Source organism: Sebastes umbrosus, chromosome 9 (assembly GCF_015220745.1).
Source record: "Sebastes umbrosus isolate fSebUmb1 chromosome 9, fSebUmb1.pri, whole genome shotgun sequence".
In the NCBI taxonomy this organism is placed as follows: domain Eukaryota; kingdom Metazoa; phylum Chordata; class Actinopteri; order Perciformes; family Sebastidae; genus Sebastes; species Sebastes umbrosus.
Window position 1 is genome coordinate 19,006,603 of NC_051277.1, and position 19,982 is coordinate 19,026,584.

At 37.0% G+C, this 19,982-nt stretch overlaps 1 protein-coding gene across 3 annotated transcripts; it reads right to left on the minus strand.

The window, feature by feature from the left end:
* Nucleotides 1-456: 456 nt before the first annotated feature.
* Nucleotides 457-18,827, minus strand: si:rp71-46j2.7. 3 transcript variants are annotated; one of them, XR_005208288.1, is made up of 12 exons: nucleotides 18,421-18,827; nucleotides 17,050-17,158; nucleotides 12,447-12,664; nucleotides 12,055-12,201; nucleotides 9,869-10,037; nucleotides 9,675-9,730; nucleotides 7,582-7,765; nucleotides 7,368-7,478; nucleotides 7,123-7,249; nucleotides 5,080-5,178; nucleotides 4,823-4,983; nucleotides 3,325-3,486 (listed from the first exon to the last, which is right to left on the minus strand). XR_005208288.1 is itself a non-coding variant. In XM_037780878.1 (8 exons), exons 3-8 carry the CDS (start codon nucleotides 4,904-4,906, stop codon nucleotides 1,046-1,048), a joined length of 1,140 nt encoding a protein of 379 aa, XP_037636806.1. In that variant the 5' UTR covers nucleotides 4,907-4,983; nucleotides 5,080-5,178; nucleotides 7,123-7,172; the 3' UTR covers nucleotides 457-1,045. The 3 variants fall into 3 exon arrangements, 2 of the variants coding, with proteins under 2 accessions (XP_037636806.1, XP_037636805.1); XM_037780878.1 differs by lacking the exons at nucleotides 7,368-7,478; nucleotides 7,582-7,765; nucleotides 9,675-9,730; ... (3 more) ...; nucleotides 17,050-17,158; nucleotides 18,421-18,827 and adding exons at nucleotides 457-1,144; nucleotides 1,252-1,340; nucleotides 1,425-1,603; nucleotides 1,701-1,764 and having other exon boundaries at nucleotides 2,862-3,486; nucleotides 7,123-7,172; XM_037780877.1 differs by lacking the exons at nucleotides 7,368-7,478; nucleotides 7,582-7,765; nucleotides 9,675-9,730; ... (3 more) ...; nucleotides 17,050-17,158; nucleotides 18,421-18,827 and adding exons at nucleotides 457-1,144; nucleotides 1,252-1,340; nucleotides 1,425-1,603; nucleotides 1,701-1,764 and having other exon boundaries at nucleotides 2,862-3,486; nucleotides 4,754-4,983; nucleotides 7,123-7,172.
* Between the last annotated feature and the right edge of the window lie 1,155 nt (nucleotides 18,828-19,982).

Here is a 19,982-nt window from a genome sequence, read left to right on the forward strand (position 1 = left end):
AGGTCATTGTGATAATCTCCCTCCTGTGACCTGGACCAGAATAATCCTGTGATTAATTGTTACACTTCCATATTGAAATAGCATGAGCATTCGAGACAGCATGTCCACTAAGAGTTATAGAAACATGGCAGCATAATTTGTATTCTTCTAAAAATGTATTTGATTGTAGTTTAATCCAGTAGAAAAATGTGAGCGCCTGCACATTACCAAGACATTAGTAATCTAGTCTGGTATTTTTATTAAAGTAATTATTTTAATACATATCACACTTCACCTACGGCTGGGGTTTCCTTCTGTGGACAAACTCGTTTAACTCATCGGAAATATATTTTACTCAAATATTGCTTCAGAGCAAATAAGCTGCTGGCATCAGCAACTAATTTACATCTTATATGTACGGCTATATATACAATATTTATCAGAGTTTAAACTCACTTAAATACATGAAGCCAGAAATATAACTGAAAAATAACTTTATTAAAATATTTTATTTGAAATAAATTCAAGTTATTTACTTGAACAGTTTCTTTGATAGTGGTACTGTCCACTTTGACAGATTTAGGTGATTGTGGGATGTTTCTGTTATATAAAACGTAATCAGAAAGGCAAATTAATCAGAAAACAAACACCATACAAAAGTGCTCAAAGTGACACAAAACATTTTAGAAATTTAAATTCTTTTACATTAAACATGAAGTGGTGATATTCAAAGTGTAAATATTCAATAATGTTTACTTTAAACTCTGAGTTTTACAATAAAAGTACAATATGCAAAGAATGTTTCTGATTTCACACACATTTAAGTCAGGGTTAATCACAAAGTTCAACTATACAAAATAAAAACCATAGGAAATTCACAAAATGTTCACAGTACATTTGAAATGTTTGAGGTAAAAACGACAGAGAGGAGTGTTACAGACGGTGATACAGAAATTGTCACAAATATTTGAAGGCATTTTAAGATGTTTAATAAATAATTTGATATTCTAAATAAAAAAAAAATGTAAAAAAACTACCATTAAAAACACAATTAAGGATTCACAGATCAGTTGGTGGAGTTGGTCACTTTCTGGAGGGCGGCGGCGCTCACATTTAGGGAATGCTCGTTGGGAAAAAACTCCCTCAATAGGAATGACAGGAGCATCTGTTATGAAGGAAACAAAATCAGGACAAGATTTATGTGCTATATTGAATAAAACCAAAAAATTAGATATGGTGATGGTGACAGAAAGTAAACATTGAGATACTCACATAGACCAGCGTTTTGTTTTCTTCACTGTCCTGGAAAAGATTAAAAACAGACTCCATGTCCGTCTTCTTCAGGATCAGATAGTTTGAATCTACAGGGAAAATTCATTTAGATGGATTCTCAACCGCCAAAAATGACTAGATATTTCATACTGGAGCAGGGAGGGGTCACCTACATCTGGCGTTGATTAGGCTGTGTGCTCTCTCCCTGGTCTCGTTCTTCTCCTCGTCAGAGCGAGGAGGAGGAGGCGGTGTCGGTTGAAAATCTGGCCACTGTTTGTCACGCAGGGTGTCGATGTACCCGGCCATCTGCACCTCTGTCGGGTTCATCTTGTTCAGAAAAGAGTTCACTTTTCTGGAGAACAATACAACAAGAAGTCACTCATAGAATAAGATCCAAGTGCTTTATAAAAGGGACTCTATAAAGGTTTGGAAGTCAGCACCAAACTTACTTTTTCAAGATGGGCATAACAGGTTTCAAAATGGCATCAAATATGTTTATGAGGATGGAGTTTCCTGTTAAGACAGACAGAGTATTAGGTTTATCTTCAAGAAGACATCCCTGCAAAGGACCATATCTGTGTTTTTGCAAACTAAAGCTAAAAAGGTTATAAAGCTCTGTAGCTGCAGAGTTGGGTATTAATGTGTTTTCCTCATCCAAATCAAGGGTCTAACAAAAGAGGGTGTTATATCTTGTACAGATTGTGAAGCTCTCCGTCTTGCCCTCTACCTCAGAGGCAAATCAATTGACTATATAGATCAAATTGACTTTACCTGGCTTGTTAATTCTCTGTAATTTGGGCGCTATTAGATACCTTTTCATATAACAGAGTAATTCCATTCAATGTCAGTATAAGTAGTAGTTAGTCAGTAAAAATACGGATTAATGCAGGTTAACATGACTACTAACTATTTTCTAGATTAGTTTAGACTGTAGTTTAGGCTGCACTTTCTTCCTACCTTCCATTGGGCCACTGGTTTCTGTTTATTTCAGTACAATGTGAAAAGCTATTATAGGTTTGAAGTTTGCTTGAGATATCTAGCTAGATAGATAATTCATCACAATAAACATTGCTATTTTTTTGTCGAGGTTGTATTATTGTTTCACGGTAACAGAGAAATGCTCCTGATGAAGCTTCTTGGATGAGTTGTGAATCATTTGTAAAGCAAACATCAAACCTTTGATTAATTTTAGTATCTTAGATACTAACAACAATATGTATGATTATCCTTTTCATCACAACAATGTTTGCTTATTGCCGTCTTCTGCTATTTGGCTGTCAAACCCGGATTGTCGGAGCTCATCACAAGCTCACGAATGCACCACCCAAAGACTTATAATAACAGTCCATAATTTCACCTTAAAATACCACATGATGATTAATAAAGCAGACTAAATGTTCACTGTAAAGGATTCGTTTTGTCAGGCAAGAGGCAGGCCTCTACAGGCTGATTTTCTTATTGTGCTGAAATGAACTGAAATAACTGGCTGTCTAGATTTCAGGAAAAATCCATTAATCAAAAAGCTGCAGTATGCTATAAAAAAGGCCAACAGCAGACAAAAACATTGAAGCTCTTAATGCTGAGAAAGATAGTTAGGACACTGAACAAACCAGATATTTCTTTGAGCAGATCAAACATGGCTTTGGTTGCCTCCAGCTGCTCCCAGTTGACTTGGCTCCTCTGACACCGGGAGTCCAACCCTCTTGTTGAGGTGCCCTGATCCTTCCCTTTAGCCTTGTTGACTCCACTCGACATCCTGAAACATATTTTCTCCTTTTTAATCGACCTTGTGCTGAAATGAAGCCACGACGGGCCCTCTGCGCTGTCCCCCAGCACGCCTCCATTCTGGCTGCTGTGTGGCAAGGAGTCTGACTCAAGCAGGTCTTCGTCACTGCTGGTTTTTGTCGATACCAGAGACTCTTGTGACCTGGTTCGACTCAGTCCTCTGAAAATCATTTTAAAGTGAGAGGTTAAGGGATTATCAGAGTCCTCTGTTTTGTCTTGGGAACAGTTTTCGTTTGAAGAGTCAGAGTTTTCAGCAGACTGCGGCTCCTTTTCTGTTTCTGCTTCCTTGGGCAGTTCAGATGAAGGATCATGGTGGGAGATAACAATAGTCGGGATTGAAGCGCCGGGAACATCACTGGCCTCCTGGTTTTCTAAAAGCAGAGCTGTCGATTCTGGATGTAGACACGGTGTTATGATTTCTTTTGGGGCTTCTGTCTGCGGGCTGGAGCTCTGCAGAGGAAAACAAAGCAATCAGGTTGTGACAGCTGACCCTGAGGCAGCGGCCCTTATGCTACAGAGAGGAAGACACCAGCAGCTAAACTAATCCATATATGTATATCGCTTCAGTAAGACAGTTTTAAAAAGGGGAACTCCAACGATTTCACACATGGAGTTCAATTTAAAATGTACAAGTACTACACAGCACAGTGATGTCAGCTTGAAACTTCACATTTTTAACAGAAAGCCTGTGTTACAAACAGGTGATGAAAGATATTTATCATGCAGTCAGGGTCTAATTAAAGATGCTATCAAGTTGCATTATGGGAAATGTAGGATGCATTGTTTTTGGTGCTTGACTCATACCAGCCAGTCAGACAGGCTGTTCTCATACATACATACACAATACCTACGAAAAAGTAATGTACTGTAATTTTATATATCCCATGAAATCAATTTGTATATAATCCAACTGTGGGTGATCCAAGAAGCATTAAAAAAAAACTACAAAACGCTGCATATGGAGGTTGGGGTGGACGGCTGGGTCAAAAAACACCAAACGATCGCCCAGGAGACCGGTGTTCGTGTCCCGTGTGAAACCAGAAGTCACGTAACTTCTGTATTTATGTTACGCCACTTCCAGTGTTACTTTAACCTAAACCACGATCTTTTCCTAAACCTAACTATGTAGTTTTGTTGCCTAAACCTAACCAAGTCGATATTTTCCTAAACCTGAATAATTTTATTTTGAAATGACTGGAGCGGAAATTGACACATGCGTCACGTGTTGCTGGACATTTGTAGGAAAACGCACGAAAAATGAGGAATAACTTTTGGTAAGCAATCATACGAACCGTTGTATGAGGATACGTTGAGTCAGGATATCCTCAACCCCAGTTTTTTACAACTTGGGTCTTATGTCCATAGTTTAATTAACACTATTAACATTTTATCCAAATTTATTTGGAGTAAAAACCAAAAGTCAGTGACGTTGGTAATAATCCCGTACTGCACAGGAAAACTGTTATGTGTACACAACCATGGGAAGTAGGTCAAAGTTGAACCAGTTTCTTTAAACTGAAGGATGTTTACACAGTTTGAGTAATGATTTTACCATTCATTTTTTTTTTCCTCTCTCCTGGGAGTTTGTGTAAACGCTGTCTTATCGTCTCACTGTGTTCTTGTTCTATCAGACAACATTTTACCATTCACAGATTTCAGATATTTGCTTGGTGAGCACAATCTTACTATTACAGATAGATATGAATGTCAAAAGTACCAAAGTAAGTCCCAGGTTGAATTGTTCTTTAAGATGTCGACTTGAAGAAAAGAAGACGTGAGAGTATACCTCGTCTTCCTCTTGACCTGGAGTCAGGAAGTAAGCCAAGCCGCTCAGGAGGCCCCACAACGCCTCCATAATGTTCTTCCTCATTCAGCAGTTTGTCAAGTGGGCAGAGGAACTGGAAAAACCGGTTGAGTGTGGCCCATCAGATTATCAGAAACTAACTCCTGGAAAAAGAAAACAACAAAATATTGAGTCATGATGATTGTGATTGTAGTGTTTATCTGTCAGCATGTCAATGTAGTTTTTCTGGTTTCTTTTACCTGCAGGAAGTGTTCCACTGATACTCTGCCTTCTTCTGTGACCTCATCGTTGACCTCCGACTCCTCCAGCACCGGGACTGCGGGCAGGCTGGTCGAATCCTGAAAAAAGGCACAAAAAAAAGATTGTTTTTATGACAAGAAGACTGAACCGAGCTTTGTCAACCTCACTGTTTTTGACATCTGGCAAAAGTTTTAAAAATGTATCCCTCATGACTGCAAGTTGAATTCCAGACTCAAAGTTGTGGTTTGTTTTCACAACAATGCTTCCAGCCCTCCGGCTGAATAGACAGTAAACACAACTCTTTTCTCTCAAGTCAAAGGAAAAAAAATCCTGACAACCAAACCTTCTTTTGTTTCCTTTTTTTATTGTTTTTTCAAAAGGGAAAAAACACACACATACATAGCCTGTAAAATGTATCACACGTCAAAAATATTGCAGCAAACTACACCTAAAGCCCTATTCACATGGGACTAGTATTATTTGTACCGTATTGTACTGCTATTATTTATTTTATTTTTTAACTCTGTTGTCCACACTGTTCCCACCCCAACTCCCTTAAGGATAGGGTTACTTTTTTATTCTTCTCCATATTCGAATGTACATTGAATTGTTTTTGGTTACTGTAATTGCTCCTCCTAACCCTGAAAAGACTCCTTTCTAATGCGAAAATCCACAGTTTTTCAGTAAAAATACATTCTGAAGTCCAGCTGGAGAAAATATGAAGCTTCACTCATCTCAGTTAGAAAAATCATAAAGGTATCTTCCAATTTTATAGTCTTTTTAGTGCAAAGCTTTGGAATTGTACAAGTAGGTAATTTCTGTATGGACAAGTATGGAGAGGAGAATGATTAAACGGACCAAAAAAAACGTTTTCAAATGTACATATGAACATGTGAGTATCGGTTTAAAAAAATGTGAAACCTCTCCTTTAAATGGACATTTGATCTGAGGAGGACACCTTGCCTCTTCTCATTCAGTCCCACCCTCCCTCCCTCACTCACGTCATCCTGACAAGTATTTTTCTAATCTGTTCAGCAGGCAGAGACAAGCTGAAACAGCGACTATAATTAAATGTTCCGATAATAATAAAATACAATAATGTCAATATATAATCTCATCATAATCATAATCTCTCTTATGCATCACGGTGGTTTGGTCAATGACAAACGAGTCTAATTAAGAATGATGTCACTTTTCTACTTTCAGAATTTTTTAAAAATAAATACCAGTTGGTCTACAGCTGAGTTTTTTGGTATGCAGCAAGCCCTTTCTCAATTACTGCCTTTACTTCATGTTGCAACACAGCAAACTACATTTGATTTCACTTACAGTATGCAGACTTTATACTCAGTTGCTAGTTTATAAAGCAAACTAGCTAAAACTAATACAGTCTAATACAACCGTCGTGCAGTAAATGCTACCTCCATGAAGCTTATAATGTTTTTGTTGCTGAAACTGTTTTAAAAGGAGGTGTTGATTCAACTTTATGATCATTTTGGAGGCTGTAGTTTGTGGTGCTGTTGAACTCTACTGCATTACATTATTGCAGTTAATGTTTAGCAATTGTTTAGGTCACTGATGTAGAGTGAGGAACCCACAGTTTGCTGGTTAGCAGATTGTTTGGGTCACTAATTTTATCTTTTATATTTTTCTTTCTGGTTTTATTTTCCATCTTATTGTTTTTATGTTCATTTTCATGTGAAGCACAAGTGCATCTAATTTTGTCTTTATTGTTAAGCACTTTGAGCTGCATTTCTTGTATGAAAGGTGCTATAACAAATAAAGTTTATTATTATTATTATTATTCTATACAGTGTTTCTGTTATTTAGCCTACCCTTATTGAAATTAATGGGATGTACAAAATAATAGAACACCTGTCAGTACACAATACAATTCAACGGCACCAACAACAAATGATTTATTGTAGGACTGAATTAGTTTTAACTGGGTGTACCTGACTAAACTGACAACTGAGCGTATGTCAGAGGTGATTGATCAGTTAAAAGCTGAGAAAAAAAAACAAAAAACATCTGCCTTTTACCTGCCATCTGTTGCGGAAGTATATCACATCCATATAGGTCTTCCTAATGTCCCACTGCAGGTTTTCAGGGCTGCCCATCTCCTCCAGGTGAAACTTTAAAGATCAGCTCCTCATCCTCCCAGTCGGCCTACAACACAGTGTTACAGTAACATAAACCATCCAAGGACAAGCTTCTCCAGAGCCTCAAGCAGGCAGATAACAAGCCTCCAGGACAATCCACAGTGTCACTGATATTTATAACTCACATGAGGATGCTGACAGCCCAGCGGCCCAACGCACCACATCTCATACGACAGCTTGAATTCCTCATGTCCTCTTGGACGCTTGTCAGGTAGTTCTCCAGATCACTGTCCTCCTAAATGGTGTTTGGCCGAGAAAAGCGACAATGATCTGTCATGTTTTCTCGAATTGTTCATCTTGGCAGTTAATGTATTGGGGTTTTTTCTGCAGCAGACTCACCTGTCGGTCCTGCTGGCTGTAAACGGAGCCCTCCCTGCTGCTGACATTGTCCTCGGACACGTCTCCTGGATCGCCATAATCCTCAGCACCAGGTCCTGCTCCATCTTTTTCATCTTCTTCTTCTTGGCCTTCTTAGACTTCATCTTGTCCACAAATTTAGACCATCCTTCTTTTAACTTGTTGGCTGAAAATGAAAACAACCGACATCCATAATTCACATAAATGTAGAGAATTTAATTGGAAACATTTTAATTTGATTCTTTATTACGTTTAATATAAAAAAGCAAACAATTTCTAAGGCACAAACATGCTAGAGTGGTCTTACAGATGTGAATCATGCACATATCTAAAAAATATATCCAATCTGGGACAGAATGAATTCAGTTTTGAAACAAAATATTAGGATATGCAATCTCCGAGAAATGTTCCATTTTATACCTGGGCAATATAACTAAAGTGGTGCTGAAGGAAGATAATTACTTGGTAAAAATCCTACTACCAGCGAGCAGGAAAGCCATTACAAGAAACTGGTTATATACAGTACAGGAAGTATTTGTGATGAAAAAAATGACTTGAAAGAAGATGAGTTTAACAGAAAATGGGGAAAATGGATTAGGTTTAGAAATAAAGACATAGACACTGTATACGTGTACTGACAATAAAGTAAATTATTGTATAAAAGTTTAATAAGAGCATAGTACTGTATACGGCGTCACTAGTTGTAAACTGTAAACTCATCTTTGCAGTTGTAAGTTTTCAATATTATATTTTTGTTTACAGAGTGCTCCAGGGATGACGTGTTTTCGAGGCCAACCATGAGGTTAGCATCGCACTGGTTTCCTCCACAAAAAGCCAACGGGATTTTTCTATTGGGTTTTTGATTATTGCAGAAGAATAAGCTCTGTGGCAAACCAACGTTTATGATACTTATACCGTTTTGTTTAGCAAGATATCTCCACAATGAACAACCACTTTTATCACTTTTGAAGTGTGAATTCAATCACTAGGAGTAAAAAAGTTAATGTAACAAACTACACCACGGTCGCATGAGCGCGAATATACACAACAAGATGACGTTTAGTAGTCTCATTTAGCCACTTGTTAGCAACCGCCTCATTCCTGTAGCACTCTATTTGCGTATGTATAAAAGCAATAAAAGACTAAAGTAATTAAAAAAAAGAAAACTACAACAAACCACATATTAAAAAGTCAAGACAATTCCACATTTGATGTTGTGATTTTTTGTTTGTTTATTTCTCTTATAGCTTTTACTTGTGCACACCCACATCAGCACCGAAGAAACGTCCCTGTCTGATATACTGAGTATTGAACATGGAGAGAATAGCGATGCAGTCTTCCTTAACAACACGTTGACTGTAAATCTGCATTCTTTTTTCTGCATTGTGATGAAGTGAAGCAACTTCTGAGCATCACTATAGTTGGAAATGTGGTGAGAAAAAGACTATTCACCAGATATAAAATCAACATTTAATTAGCATGTAAAGCACTGTAAGCATGATAGCACGCACACTTAATCAATGTGGATAGCCTAATAATGAATTAATATATCCCATCAGATGTAAATAATTCTCAGATTATGACACATTATGGTTATTTTTCAGAATATATATGATGTGATCATTACAGTAAATACCCATATTTGTCATTTTGCTGGGTTCATTATCATGTGGCATAATCAGTTCTTATTTAGCCATCATTACTGTTGGATTGTTTGCAATACAAAGAGACAGAAGCAGCTTGAAGATAACACAGAAATGATTTGGCATTCAGCTTGCCTTTTGTGTAATTGTCTGTACTAACAAACAAACAAACAAGAAACAGGGGATTAATTATGCACTGATAAGGCTGGCTGGTATAGAAAATTATGATGTCACGTACTGACAACACATTGCTAGTTCATCAAACTGTTGTTAAAGACGTTATACAAGCACAGGCCTCTATTCTCTTAACACCCACAAACTACTCTCCATCTGCCTCTCTCAAGTCTCCATTAAGCTCATCTGAAATGTTTTCAACGCTCCACAAGCTGAAGGTTTGAGTCGAAGAATTAATCCTTTGATTACATAACACACCTTTCCTTTTGGCCTTGACCCTGGTGCTGGTTGAAATCCCCGCTCCCTCCAAGCTCCTAGAAAATAAAAAAAAGCCACCAAATAAATCCAGGTCATTCCAATTTCAAACACAGAAGGTGTCTCTTGCAGCCGTTGCTTTGAGCTCACTGTGTCTAGGTCAAGCCAGCAGGGCATAAGAGATGACAGCCACTCACACTTCGCTGCCTTCGCCCTCGCCCTCCTGTGAAGCCAGAGAGGGTTTGATCCGGGTCTGATCCACACAGCTCCTCCTCGGAGCCTTTGGGGTCACGCTGTCCAGCTGGCTCACCACCAGCTGGTTCAGGTTGTCGGGGTCCGACAGCCATGTCACCAACTGGCCCAAACCTGAAGGACACAGCCAAAACACTGATCCCACAGCTCTGTTTGTCATGACATAAACACATACTAAATCAGGAGGCACATTATTCCATTTCACATATTATTGGATGGTAATGAGTCACGTTTTGAATCCACTTAAGGTAGACATCCCAGCTGAATAGGGTAAAAAATATATCATCATGAAACTTTCCAGGTTGATTACTGGAATTTCATATTTAAATATGCAAATGAGGCATTATCTAATGCTAGGAGAAATGTAGGAGAAATTACAGATGCAAATAGACAAAGTGTAGTAAAAGTAACACTAGGCATGTAAAAGTTAATGCAGTAATAACGCGTTATCGCAAATTTTGTTTTAACGCCACTAATTTTCTATAATGCATTAACGCCACTTTGCGTTTTTTAGGTTGTAGCGTGCTCAGTTTTAAAGCCAGAGTGAAGATATCTTAAAAAAAAAACTAAGAATCTATTTGGTACCAACCATGGTATGTATGTATGTATACATCTATGTATACATACATACTAGCTTGTCCTGAAGGAGGTTAAATAACGCTGCAAACTTATGCTACATTTTGGCGAGAAAAAGTCCCTTGACCTCTGAACTTCAAGATATGTGAATGAAATGGGTTCTATGGTACCCACAAGTCTCCCCTTTACAGACATGCCCACTTTATAATAATTACATGCCATTTTGGGGCAAGTCATAGTCAAGTCAGCACACTGACACACTGACAGCTGTTGTTGCTTGTTGGGCTGCAGTTTGCCATGTTATGATTTGAGCATATTTTTTATGCTAATGCGTACCTGTGGGAGGGTTTCTGACAATATTTCTCATTGTTTGTGTTGGTAAATAGAGTTCCAATAATAATATATATGTATATTTGCATAAAGCAAGCATATTTGTCCACCTCCCATGGTGATAAGAGTATTAAATACTTGACAAAAAAAAATGTGTGATTATCACAGATAACTTTAGACAATCATGCGATTCATTGCGATTAAATATTTTTAATTGATTGACTAATATAAACACCTTAATGTGTATTTTGGATGGTTTCTTTCCACTAGTCTGAAAGAAGACATGTATGGAAACAAATTAGCTCAAAATCTCAAATTGAACCAGTGCAATGAAGAAAACTATGTTTTTGCCTGTAGTGTCTCCACTTAAAACAGCTGCACAGACAGTAATAATAGCTTCCTCCATGGTAAGTTTTAAAAGGAATAGATTAACGTTATCCAAAATATGCTAATTTGCTTTCTTGCCCCGAGTTAGCCGCAGCCAGTTAGCTTAGCATAGAATTCAGACAGGAAACAGCTGGTCTCTGTCCAAAGATGACAAAGTCCACCTACCAGCACCTATTGAGCTCACTAATTTACACGATCTTGTTTGTTTAATCTGTACAAGAAAGCGAATACTTGTATTTCCCAAAATGTCAAAATATCACTTTAACTTTGGAATATCAGCCCGTTTGAAACATTTCTTTAAACTTCTAACGTCTTGTGTAGTTGAGAATAAGCGGTAAAATATATATCACAATATTAGGCAAAATCGGATCATCATTTTTAGTGTGAAAGCAAAGCTCTGTATAATTTGCCAACTGTTCCAAATTATTGAAAACGCTCAATTATGCATCTATGCACAAACTGTTTTAGTTAGAAATGAGCTGCCAGAGATGAGGACATGCAGATAATGTTTTAACTACAGCTGTAAAAAATCACTTATTTTAACTGAGCTACATTGCATAATTGCAAAAGCCCAGTGCACAGCAAGACTCCCACGAGATAGACATTTTATCGGTTACTAAAAAAAACATCTGACAAAACCCTAAAAGGGAATTGGCAAAATCACTGCGGAAGTGCGCCTTCCTTTTATGCAGCCCCAAAATTCATGTCCTAAAGCTCTACAATGCCACTGACAAATAAGGGATTACATACGATTCACACTTGTAAAAGAAGTGTCTGGGAGCTTAGCCCTTATGTAAGAGTGTATTCCTGCAGAGAGGAATTTAAATGCTTTTCTGACCCTTTAAGGCAACAATCTCCATTTAAGGCACAGCGAGCGGTTGACTTCTCGCCCCAGAGCGCTTCGGGGAAAAGGTTACGTACTAGAGCGTCAAAAACTCTCGGAGGACTGCGATCTCCTCGGCTCTGGAGCTGAACAGGGAGCTCTCTGAAACAGAAAGGTGATTAAAACAGTGAGTGGATTATAGATGTTTATCTGACAATATCTTGATCTAAACTTGAAAACGACCATTCAGCATAGCAACACCATAAGGATGTCACTGCAGGTATGATCTTGTAAAAAGTAAGAGGTCAATTATTCATAGGTGATAAAAGATATGGAGGTATTTATAGAGACATTACTGAGGTGCAAAGAAGTAACTGACGCAGCATTATTCTTAGTGTAAGTCTCACCTGTCAGGCTGTTTCGCATTATGTAAGTGCTGGGTTAAAATACGAACGGAGCCAACGCTGCCTGGCAGACATCAAAGTCTCTGGCTCTCTCAATGATCCGGTCGATTACAAAGTCGACCTCCTGCTGAGCACCTGGTTGCAGAGGCTGGGTGCTCGCCCGGAACGTCTCGGGAACGCAGTACACGGCAGGACCAGCTGGGCGTAGGCGCACTCGAACACTGAGGACAGGCAGTCACAAAGGAACATTCACATTAACACCAAACTCCACACTCGCCTGCTGAATATCAGACTCGAAAGACTGCAGAGACTTTAAATTCAAGCTCTGTTTTTTTAACTTTATTCTGAACTCCTGTCCAAACTATTCATTCAACACTCAGCACAAATATCCATGACAGGGATTTCCCTCTGAACTCTGGAGAGCATCATTTATGTACAGCAACATAACGTTATTTACATATCAGATAAGGAATAGCTTGAGAGACCCAGCTGCAAGTGCTACAGTATCTCATTTATGCAGTGGCGGAAATGTACATTTACTCAAGTACTGTAATTAATTTCAATTTTGATGTACTTCACTCAAGTATTTTATGCTACTTTACACTTGTACTCCACTACATCTCAGAGGCAAATATTGTTCTTTTTGCTTTACTACATTTATCTGACAGCTTTAGTTACTCTACAGATTAAGATTTTTACACAAAAAATATGAAAGAGTTTATTAAATATGATGTTTTGTTATAATTTAAAATCACACATCAGGTTATAAAAGTACAGCCAAAGTAATTTTTTGTGCAAAATTACAAAAAAAATGTATGGTTTCCAGCTTCAACAAATGTGTAGATTGCTGATTTTCCCTCCATTTTAATCGTTTTAAGTTGGGCTGTCAATCGATTAAATATTTTATGGACGAATTTACGATTATTCGCAAATTAATCGCACATTTTGTACCTGTTCAAAATGTACCTTAAAGGGAGATTTTGTCAGTATTTAATACTCTTATCACATTGGAGTGGGCAAAATACATGCTTGTATGTATGCATGCTTGTTTATGCAAAATGTATGTTTATATCATTATTGTAAATCAATTAACAACACAAAAAAATGACAACTAGAAATGGCTATCGGAGAGCGCAGACCGTCCGCCAAGGTGCCAGATCACAGATCACAGATCACAGATCACAGCTGGCGGTACCGTGAGGTGGTTGGCTTATTATTAACACGGTGTTTTCCGTTTAACGTATCAGCTGATGCCTCTCTCATTCAGCAGCCTTGTTATGTCTGTATAACGTTACACTACGTTGTCTCCTCATCCCGTCATCTAACGCTTTTCTCTTGGTCCACTGCGGACAGCCAGCAGCTCCCGCCGCACCTCGGTGTCTCGCCACACATCCAGCACACGTATCTCTCTGCTCGAAGAAGGAGGCGGGGTCATGCGTCATCAACGTGTCATCAATTACACTGCACATGTGTTTTAACCCTGTGGGTCTTAATGCTCAGGGCTGATCGGAAATCCTTTAAAAAATTCCTGAATCTGGATCATGATCCGGATCGCCACCAGAATCGAATGGATTGTTCTTGTGCTATACAAAAAGTTCATTCAAGATCCTTTGCGAACTTTTGGAGTAATCCTGCTAACAGACAGACAGACAGACAGACAGACAAACAGACAAATAAACAAACCAACGCCAGTGAAAACAAATCCTCTTTCAAGGCCCTTGGCCTTGGCGTGAAAAATATACTCATATCATAACATGGCAAACTGAAGCCCATCAGGCAACGACAGCTGTCAGTGTGTCAGTGTTCTGACTTGACTATGACTTGCCCCAAACTGCATGTGATTATCATGAAGTGGGCATGTCTGTAAAGGGGAGACTCGTGGGTACCCATAGAACCCATTTTCATTCACATAACTTGAGGTCAGAGGTCAAGGGACCCCTTTGAAAATGGCCATGCCAGTTTTTCCTCACCAAAATTTAGCGTAAGTTTGGAGTGACAAGCTAATATCTTCAAGTTGCATTAGAAATTATTGCCGTTGAAACAAATTTGCGTTAACGCGTCATTATCGCGTTAACTTTGACAGCCCTAATTTGAAGTTTAGGAACGTTTTTTTTCCTGCATCGAGTACTTTTTACCTATTGTACTTTCTTTTCTTTAACTACATTTTCCTGATTATTCTTGTATACTTTAACTAACATGATTTACTTGTAACAGATCATTTTTCAGTGTGGTATCAGCACTTTTACTGAAGTAAAGGATCTTAAAATACGTCCTCCACCACTGCATTTATGCCTGTAGACCATAAAACTTTTATTAAAAACTGTGAATTATTAATATTTTCAGTGATTTACAGGCACACATAGACTTACAATGAAAAAGGCACAAAAGGAGTTGTAATAAAATCACTTTACATGCAAATGGACTGTATTATAGTTTTATGTGTTACATTTTTCAGCTCTATTTGTGTGTATAAATAGTGGAACAACATTTTTTACAACCTGAAACTGTTCTATAATAATACTTTGAGTGATTTCTATAGGAATTTAAACATAAATAAAAAGGTTCACACACTGTAGCTCCCTTAGGTGCAACATCCTCAAGTAAGTGACGTTTCAAGCTAATGCTCTTCTTCAGACTTCTGAATAATAAATGGCACCTAAGGGAGCTACAGTGTACAGACCTTTATTTATGTTTTCACTGCTGTCTTCTACTGGTACTACTGTCTACTGTCCACTACTCTAATACTGGTTCTACTAGCACCTGCTTGGGGTGGGGAGAAAAATCGATACAGCATAGCATTGCAATATTTTGCGTAGCAATATTGTATCGATACACGGACGTCAAGTATCAATCTTTTATTAACTATTAACCTCTTAACAATCTGGCCGCTATTCTGTCTCTCAGAGGTTGTAGCGGACTGAGAGAAGATCCTGGTATTATGTGAAACTAGACAACCTGAGGAATCGTCATGTTAGCTTGTCGGGAAGAACGCTAACACTCCAAACTGGCATGGCCATTTTCAAATGGGGTCCCATTGACCTCTGACCTCAAGATATGTGAATGAAAACTCTGAGATGAACAGAGGGAAAACTGTATCTTATTAGATGAAACAGATGTTGACAAACTGCATACTTTGCAGCTGAAAAAAGGTTATATATCACAATATATTCAACACAGTCTCACGGCAGTTCGTGAAATAGTCACCAAATTTAATCTATTTGATTCGTGCACATAGAGACGAATTTCCCTTTTTTTTCGTGACGCTCAGCATGACATTCAACAACGTATTTTTCATGCGTTTTCCTACGAATGTCCAGCGACACGTGATGCACGTGTCAATTTCCACTCCCGTCTTTTAAAAATAAAACTACTTAGTTAGGTCTAGGAAAAAAATCGCGGTTTGGGTCAAAATAACACCGGAAGTGCCCTAACTTAAATACGGAAGTTACGTCACACGGGCGTGAATAGCAGTCTCTTCGGTGAAAGTCCTGTGTTTTTGAACCCACCCATTCACCTCGACCTCCTCCCTATGCGGCGTTCGTCACTCTTTATACTTCCCGGTTCCTAATTATGTGGATTACATAAGAATTGATTTCGTGCTGATCATCGCGAGAAAAATGTGTATCAATACGTTAAATTTCGTGACTATTTCACAATCTGCTGTGCGACTGGGCTGATATATCGAAATATATCTTATCGCAATACTCAGCATATCGCAAAATGTACGACCACTTTACATTGTTTTACATTTCTATAGGAGCCTGTGTCATTTTTCACATATTTGGGGTTCCTGGTAGCTTTAAACTGGTTTGTTACTGTTTTTTTGTAAACTGTTAAATTGACAAAATGAGGAGTCCGACTTATAGCTGAGATTGTGCTGAATAAAATAATATCATGTATGTGGGGTAAGGACAGTTTAAAAGGTGCAAAGACAAAAAAGGAATGCATAGTTGGCAAAAATGAACCATATAATCAACCCGGACTCCAGAGGGTAAACATGCATTTGAATATGAGTGCTATATTTAGGACTGAAAAAACGGAGTGCTTTCAAGGCCAAATCATTGCAAAAAGCTTATTTTCCATCTCAAATCCACAGTTTTTCAGTGGCTTTCAAGGTCTGACATAAGCATTGAGAAATCTGACTGTAGATGACATGAAACACATGTTTGAAGCCACTTTTACTCTCAAAGAAACTGAGCTCAGAGCTGTGCCGAACACAAACCAATTTAACAAGCGCTGCACAAAACAGACACGAAGCTGATAATGAGGCACGATAACAACATATCTTACTTCCTGTTTAACACATCGCAGCCATATGCGAGCCATCTATTGTGAGGGTGTGTTTTCCATCCTTTCCTTCCTCCCCTTAAAGCCCCTCCTCGCCTCATGTAACATGAGACCTAGCTGCAGCTGTGTCTATGCAAAACTGTCCTTTTCTATTCTGTGTCAAGTCAAAACAAAACGTCAAATTTGCTGACGAAACACCCTGAAGTCAAGAGCAGGACCTTGATTTTTCCAACATTCTCTCACATCTTCATGAGATGTTTCTGGCCTGTAAAGACAGATGTGTTTACACATTTTCTCTCCTGTGTGGGACATGCCTCACCTTGCTGTAGAGACGTCTTTACATGTGGATACCGAGACTCCAGAGGTACACACTGCTGGCTGCTTTCTCCATCTGTCAAGTCATCAAACAGCTGTCCCTCAATAGTCTCCTGGAAAACACAAAACTATTTAGTCAAGTACCAGGGATTGATCAGAATAATAGCAGAGTAAAAACTGTAACATCAATAAATGCTGACCTCAAGGTGACACTCAGCTATGTGAAGTGAAAACAAGCTATTTAGGGCAAAAATGCACCTCAGGCTATGAATGATAATACTTCAATAATGGACTACTTTTACAGCTCATATTTGTGTAACCTGGCATGTAAACACAGCGAACAACTTAGATTACTGACTTACACTTTGATAAAAGGTATTGGCCTATATATATATATATATATAACCTTAACAATCTTATTATCCTAATATTAACAGACTTATCTCACTTATTAAAGCAGATAAGGGTGTTTAAACTGCACCATATGATCTAATAATGCATCTCACAATTAAACAAGTAATTCAAGCTTTGGTTTTTATCTCATCTGGATTATTGCTCAGTAGTTTGGTCCAATACTTCATTAGGCAATATAAGAAAATTGCAACTGGTCCAGAATAAAGCGGCACGTGTAGCTCTTTCTTGTGGGTGGAGAACAAATGTAATTAAAATGCATAAATGTCTCTCTTGGTTTGAAGTGAGAAATAGACTGCTGTATTCATTGATGGTTTTCATTAAGAATGTCATAACAACAAAGACTCCTTTAGTACAGATACACACAATTATTCCACAAGGCATGCTGCTGCTGCAGGTTGTTTTACTTACCAAGATCCAAAACCAAATCAGGTCAAAGTACAGCAAAATACAGAGCAATGCAAGAATGGAAGTCACTCCCAAATCATAATACACAACAAAATACTATATGTGGTTTTTAAAAAACACTAAAAGAGCATTACTTAAGAAGAAACGTTAGTTATTAATAAGTATTCTTGGGTGTGTAAGGGTATTATGGGCTTTCCATGTTAAATGTTAAATGATGATATTTATCTGTTCAATCATGATAGATTCAGTCTGAGCCTTTCTATTTTCTATTTTCTTTGTGTTTTTGTTATTTAAACTGTGTCAGTTGTTATTGTTTTATTTACAGTTGTGTTATGTTAGTGTATGATGAGTAGTGTGAATGTGTATTTTTGTATTGTCACCATATAAACTATGTGGACCCCAGGAAGAATAGCTGCTGCTATGCAAAAGCTAATGGGGATCTAAAAACCAACAGACACTCACATATTTCATATTTAACTTATTAAAACATAACTCATGCAACAGTGCTCGTAAAAGCAACTCTCCCCTGCAATAAAAGACAATGTTAATTAAATACCTGGAGATGTTTTTCCTTTGTTTCTTCATCAGTTTGAGTGCTGTTCTCTCGTCCACTGTTTCCGAATAATAGAGGAGTATAAAAACAAAAGAGAAAGCACAGAAAGTACTGTGTGACTGTGCGACCGCAGTCTGAAAAATACCACATCAAGCCGAGAGTTATGGCGATGGAGAAGCGCCATAGATACATCTTATTCTTCTTCTTCCTTCCTTCCTTTACAACAACAGGCTCTTTCTGCTCAGGTCTCTCACTTTGAGCCGGTGTGTGATGCACAGAGCCGGATCTGGTTGGTGTTGGTTCAACCACATCTTCAGCACCGAAAGCAACACGATGTTTCCCTGAAACAGTGATGTGAAACTGGAAAAAAAAAGAGCGAACTTTATTAGTCGTGTTGAAGCGGATCTGTGATTGGCTGCAGGAAACCCCCTAGTGCCTGTTGTTGATTATAACAGGATGCCATCTACAGGTCACAGCTGTACCTGACACACAGCAGACAGCTCCATCTACCTATAGGCCTATACTGTACTCTGTATAGGAGGCTAGCTACTGAAAGCATTACAAGTACTGTGTCTGCAGTAAAATGGCCCTTGTGACATTATATTATATTATGTTATATTATATTATTTTATATTATAGTTTAGTATATTATATTATAGTATATTATATTATATTATATTATATTATTTTATTGTATATATTATATTATATTATATTATATTATATTATTTGTATTATATTATAGTTTAGTTTAGTATATTATATTATATTATATTATATTATTATATTGTATTATATTATTTAGTTTAGTATATTATATTATATTATTTATATTATATTATTGTATTATATTATAGTTTAGTTTAGTATATTATATTATATTATATATTATTATACTATATTATATCATACTATATTATGTTGTGTTATATTATATTATATATTATCTTACTATATTATGTTGTATTATATTATATTATATTATATATTATTATATTATATTATGTTGTATTATATTATATTATATTATATTATATTATATTATAGCATATTATATTATATTATATTATAGTATAGTATATTATAGTATATGATATTATATTATATTATATTATAGTATAGTATAGTATATTATATTATATTATATTATATTATATTATATTTATGTATAGTATAATATAGTATAGTTAGTATATATAGTATGGTATATTATTGTATATTATAGATACTGATGCACACAATGTGTAAGTAACCTACTGTTGTAGCTGGTGAATGAGTGTCAAATTAATGTTATTACATTATTTTATTTTATTTTATTTTATATATACTGATGCAGCAATGTGTAAGTAGCATACTGTTGTAGCTGGTTAAGGAGCATCTATATATTTATTATGTTATGTTATTTTATGTTATGTGTTGTTATTTTATGTTATGTTATGTTATTTTATGTTATGTTATGTTATTTTATGTTATTTTATTATTTACATATTATTATGTTATATTAATATTAATATATCTATATCTATATATATATATAAAATATGTAATATTTGGGCCTCAAAAAG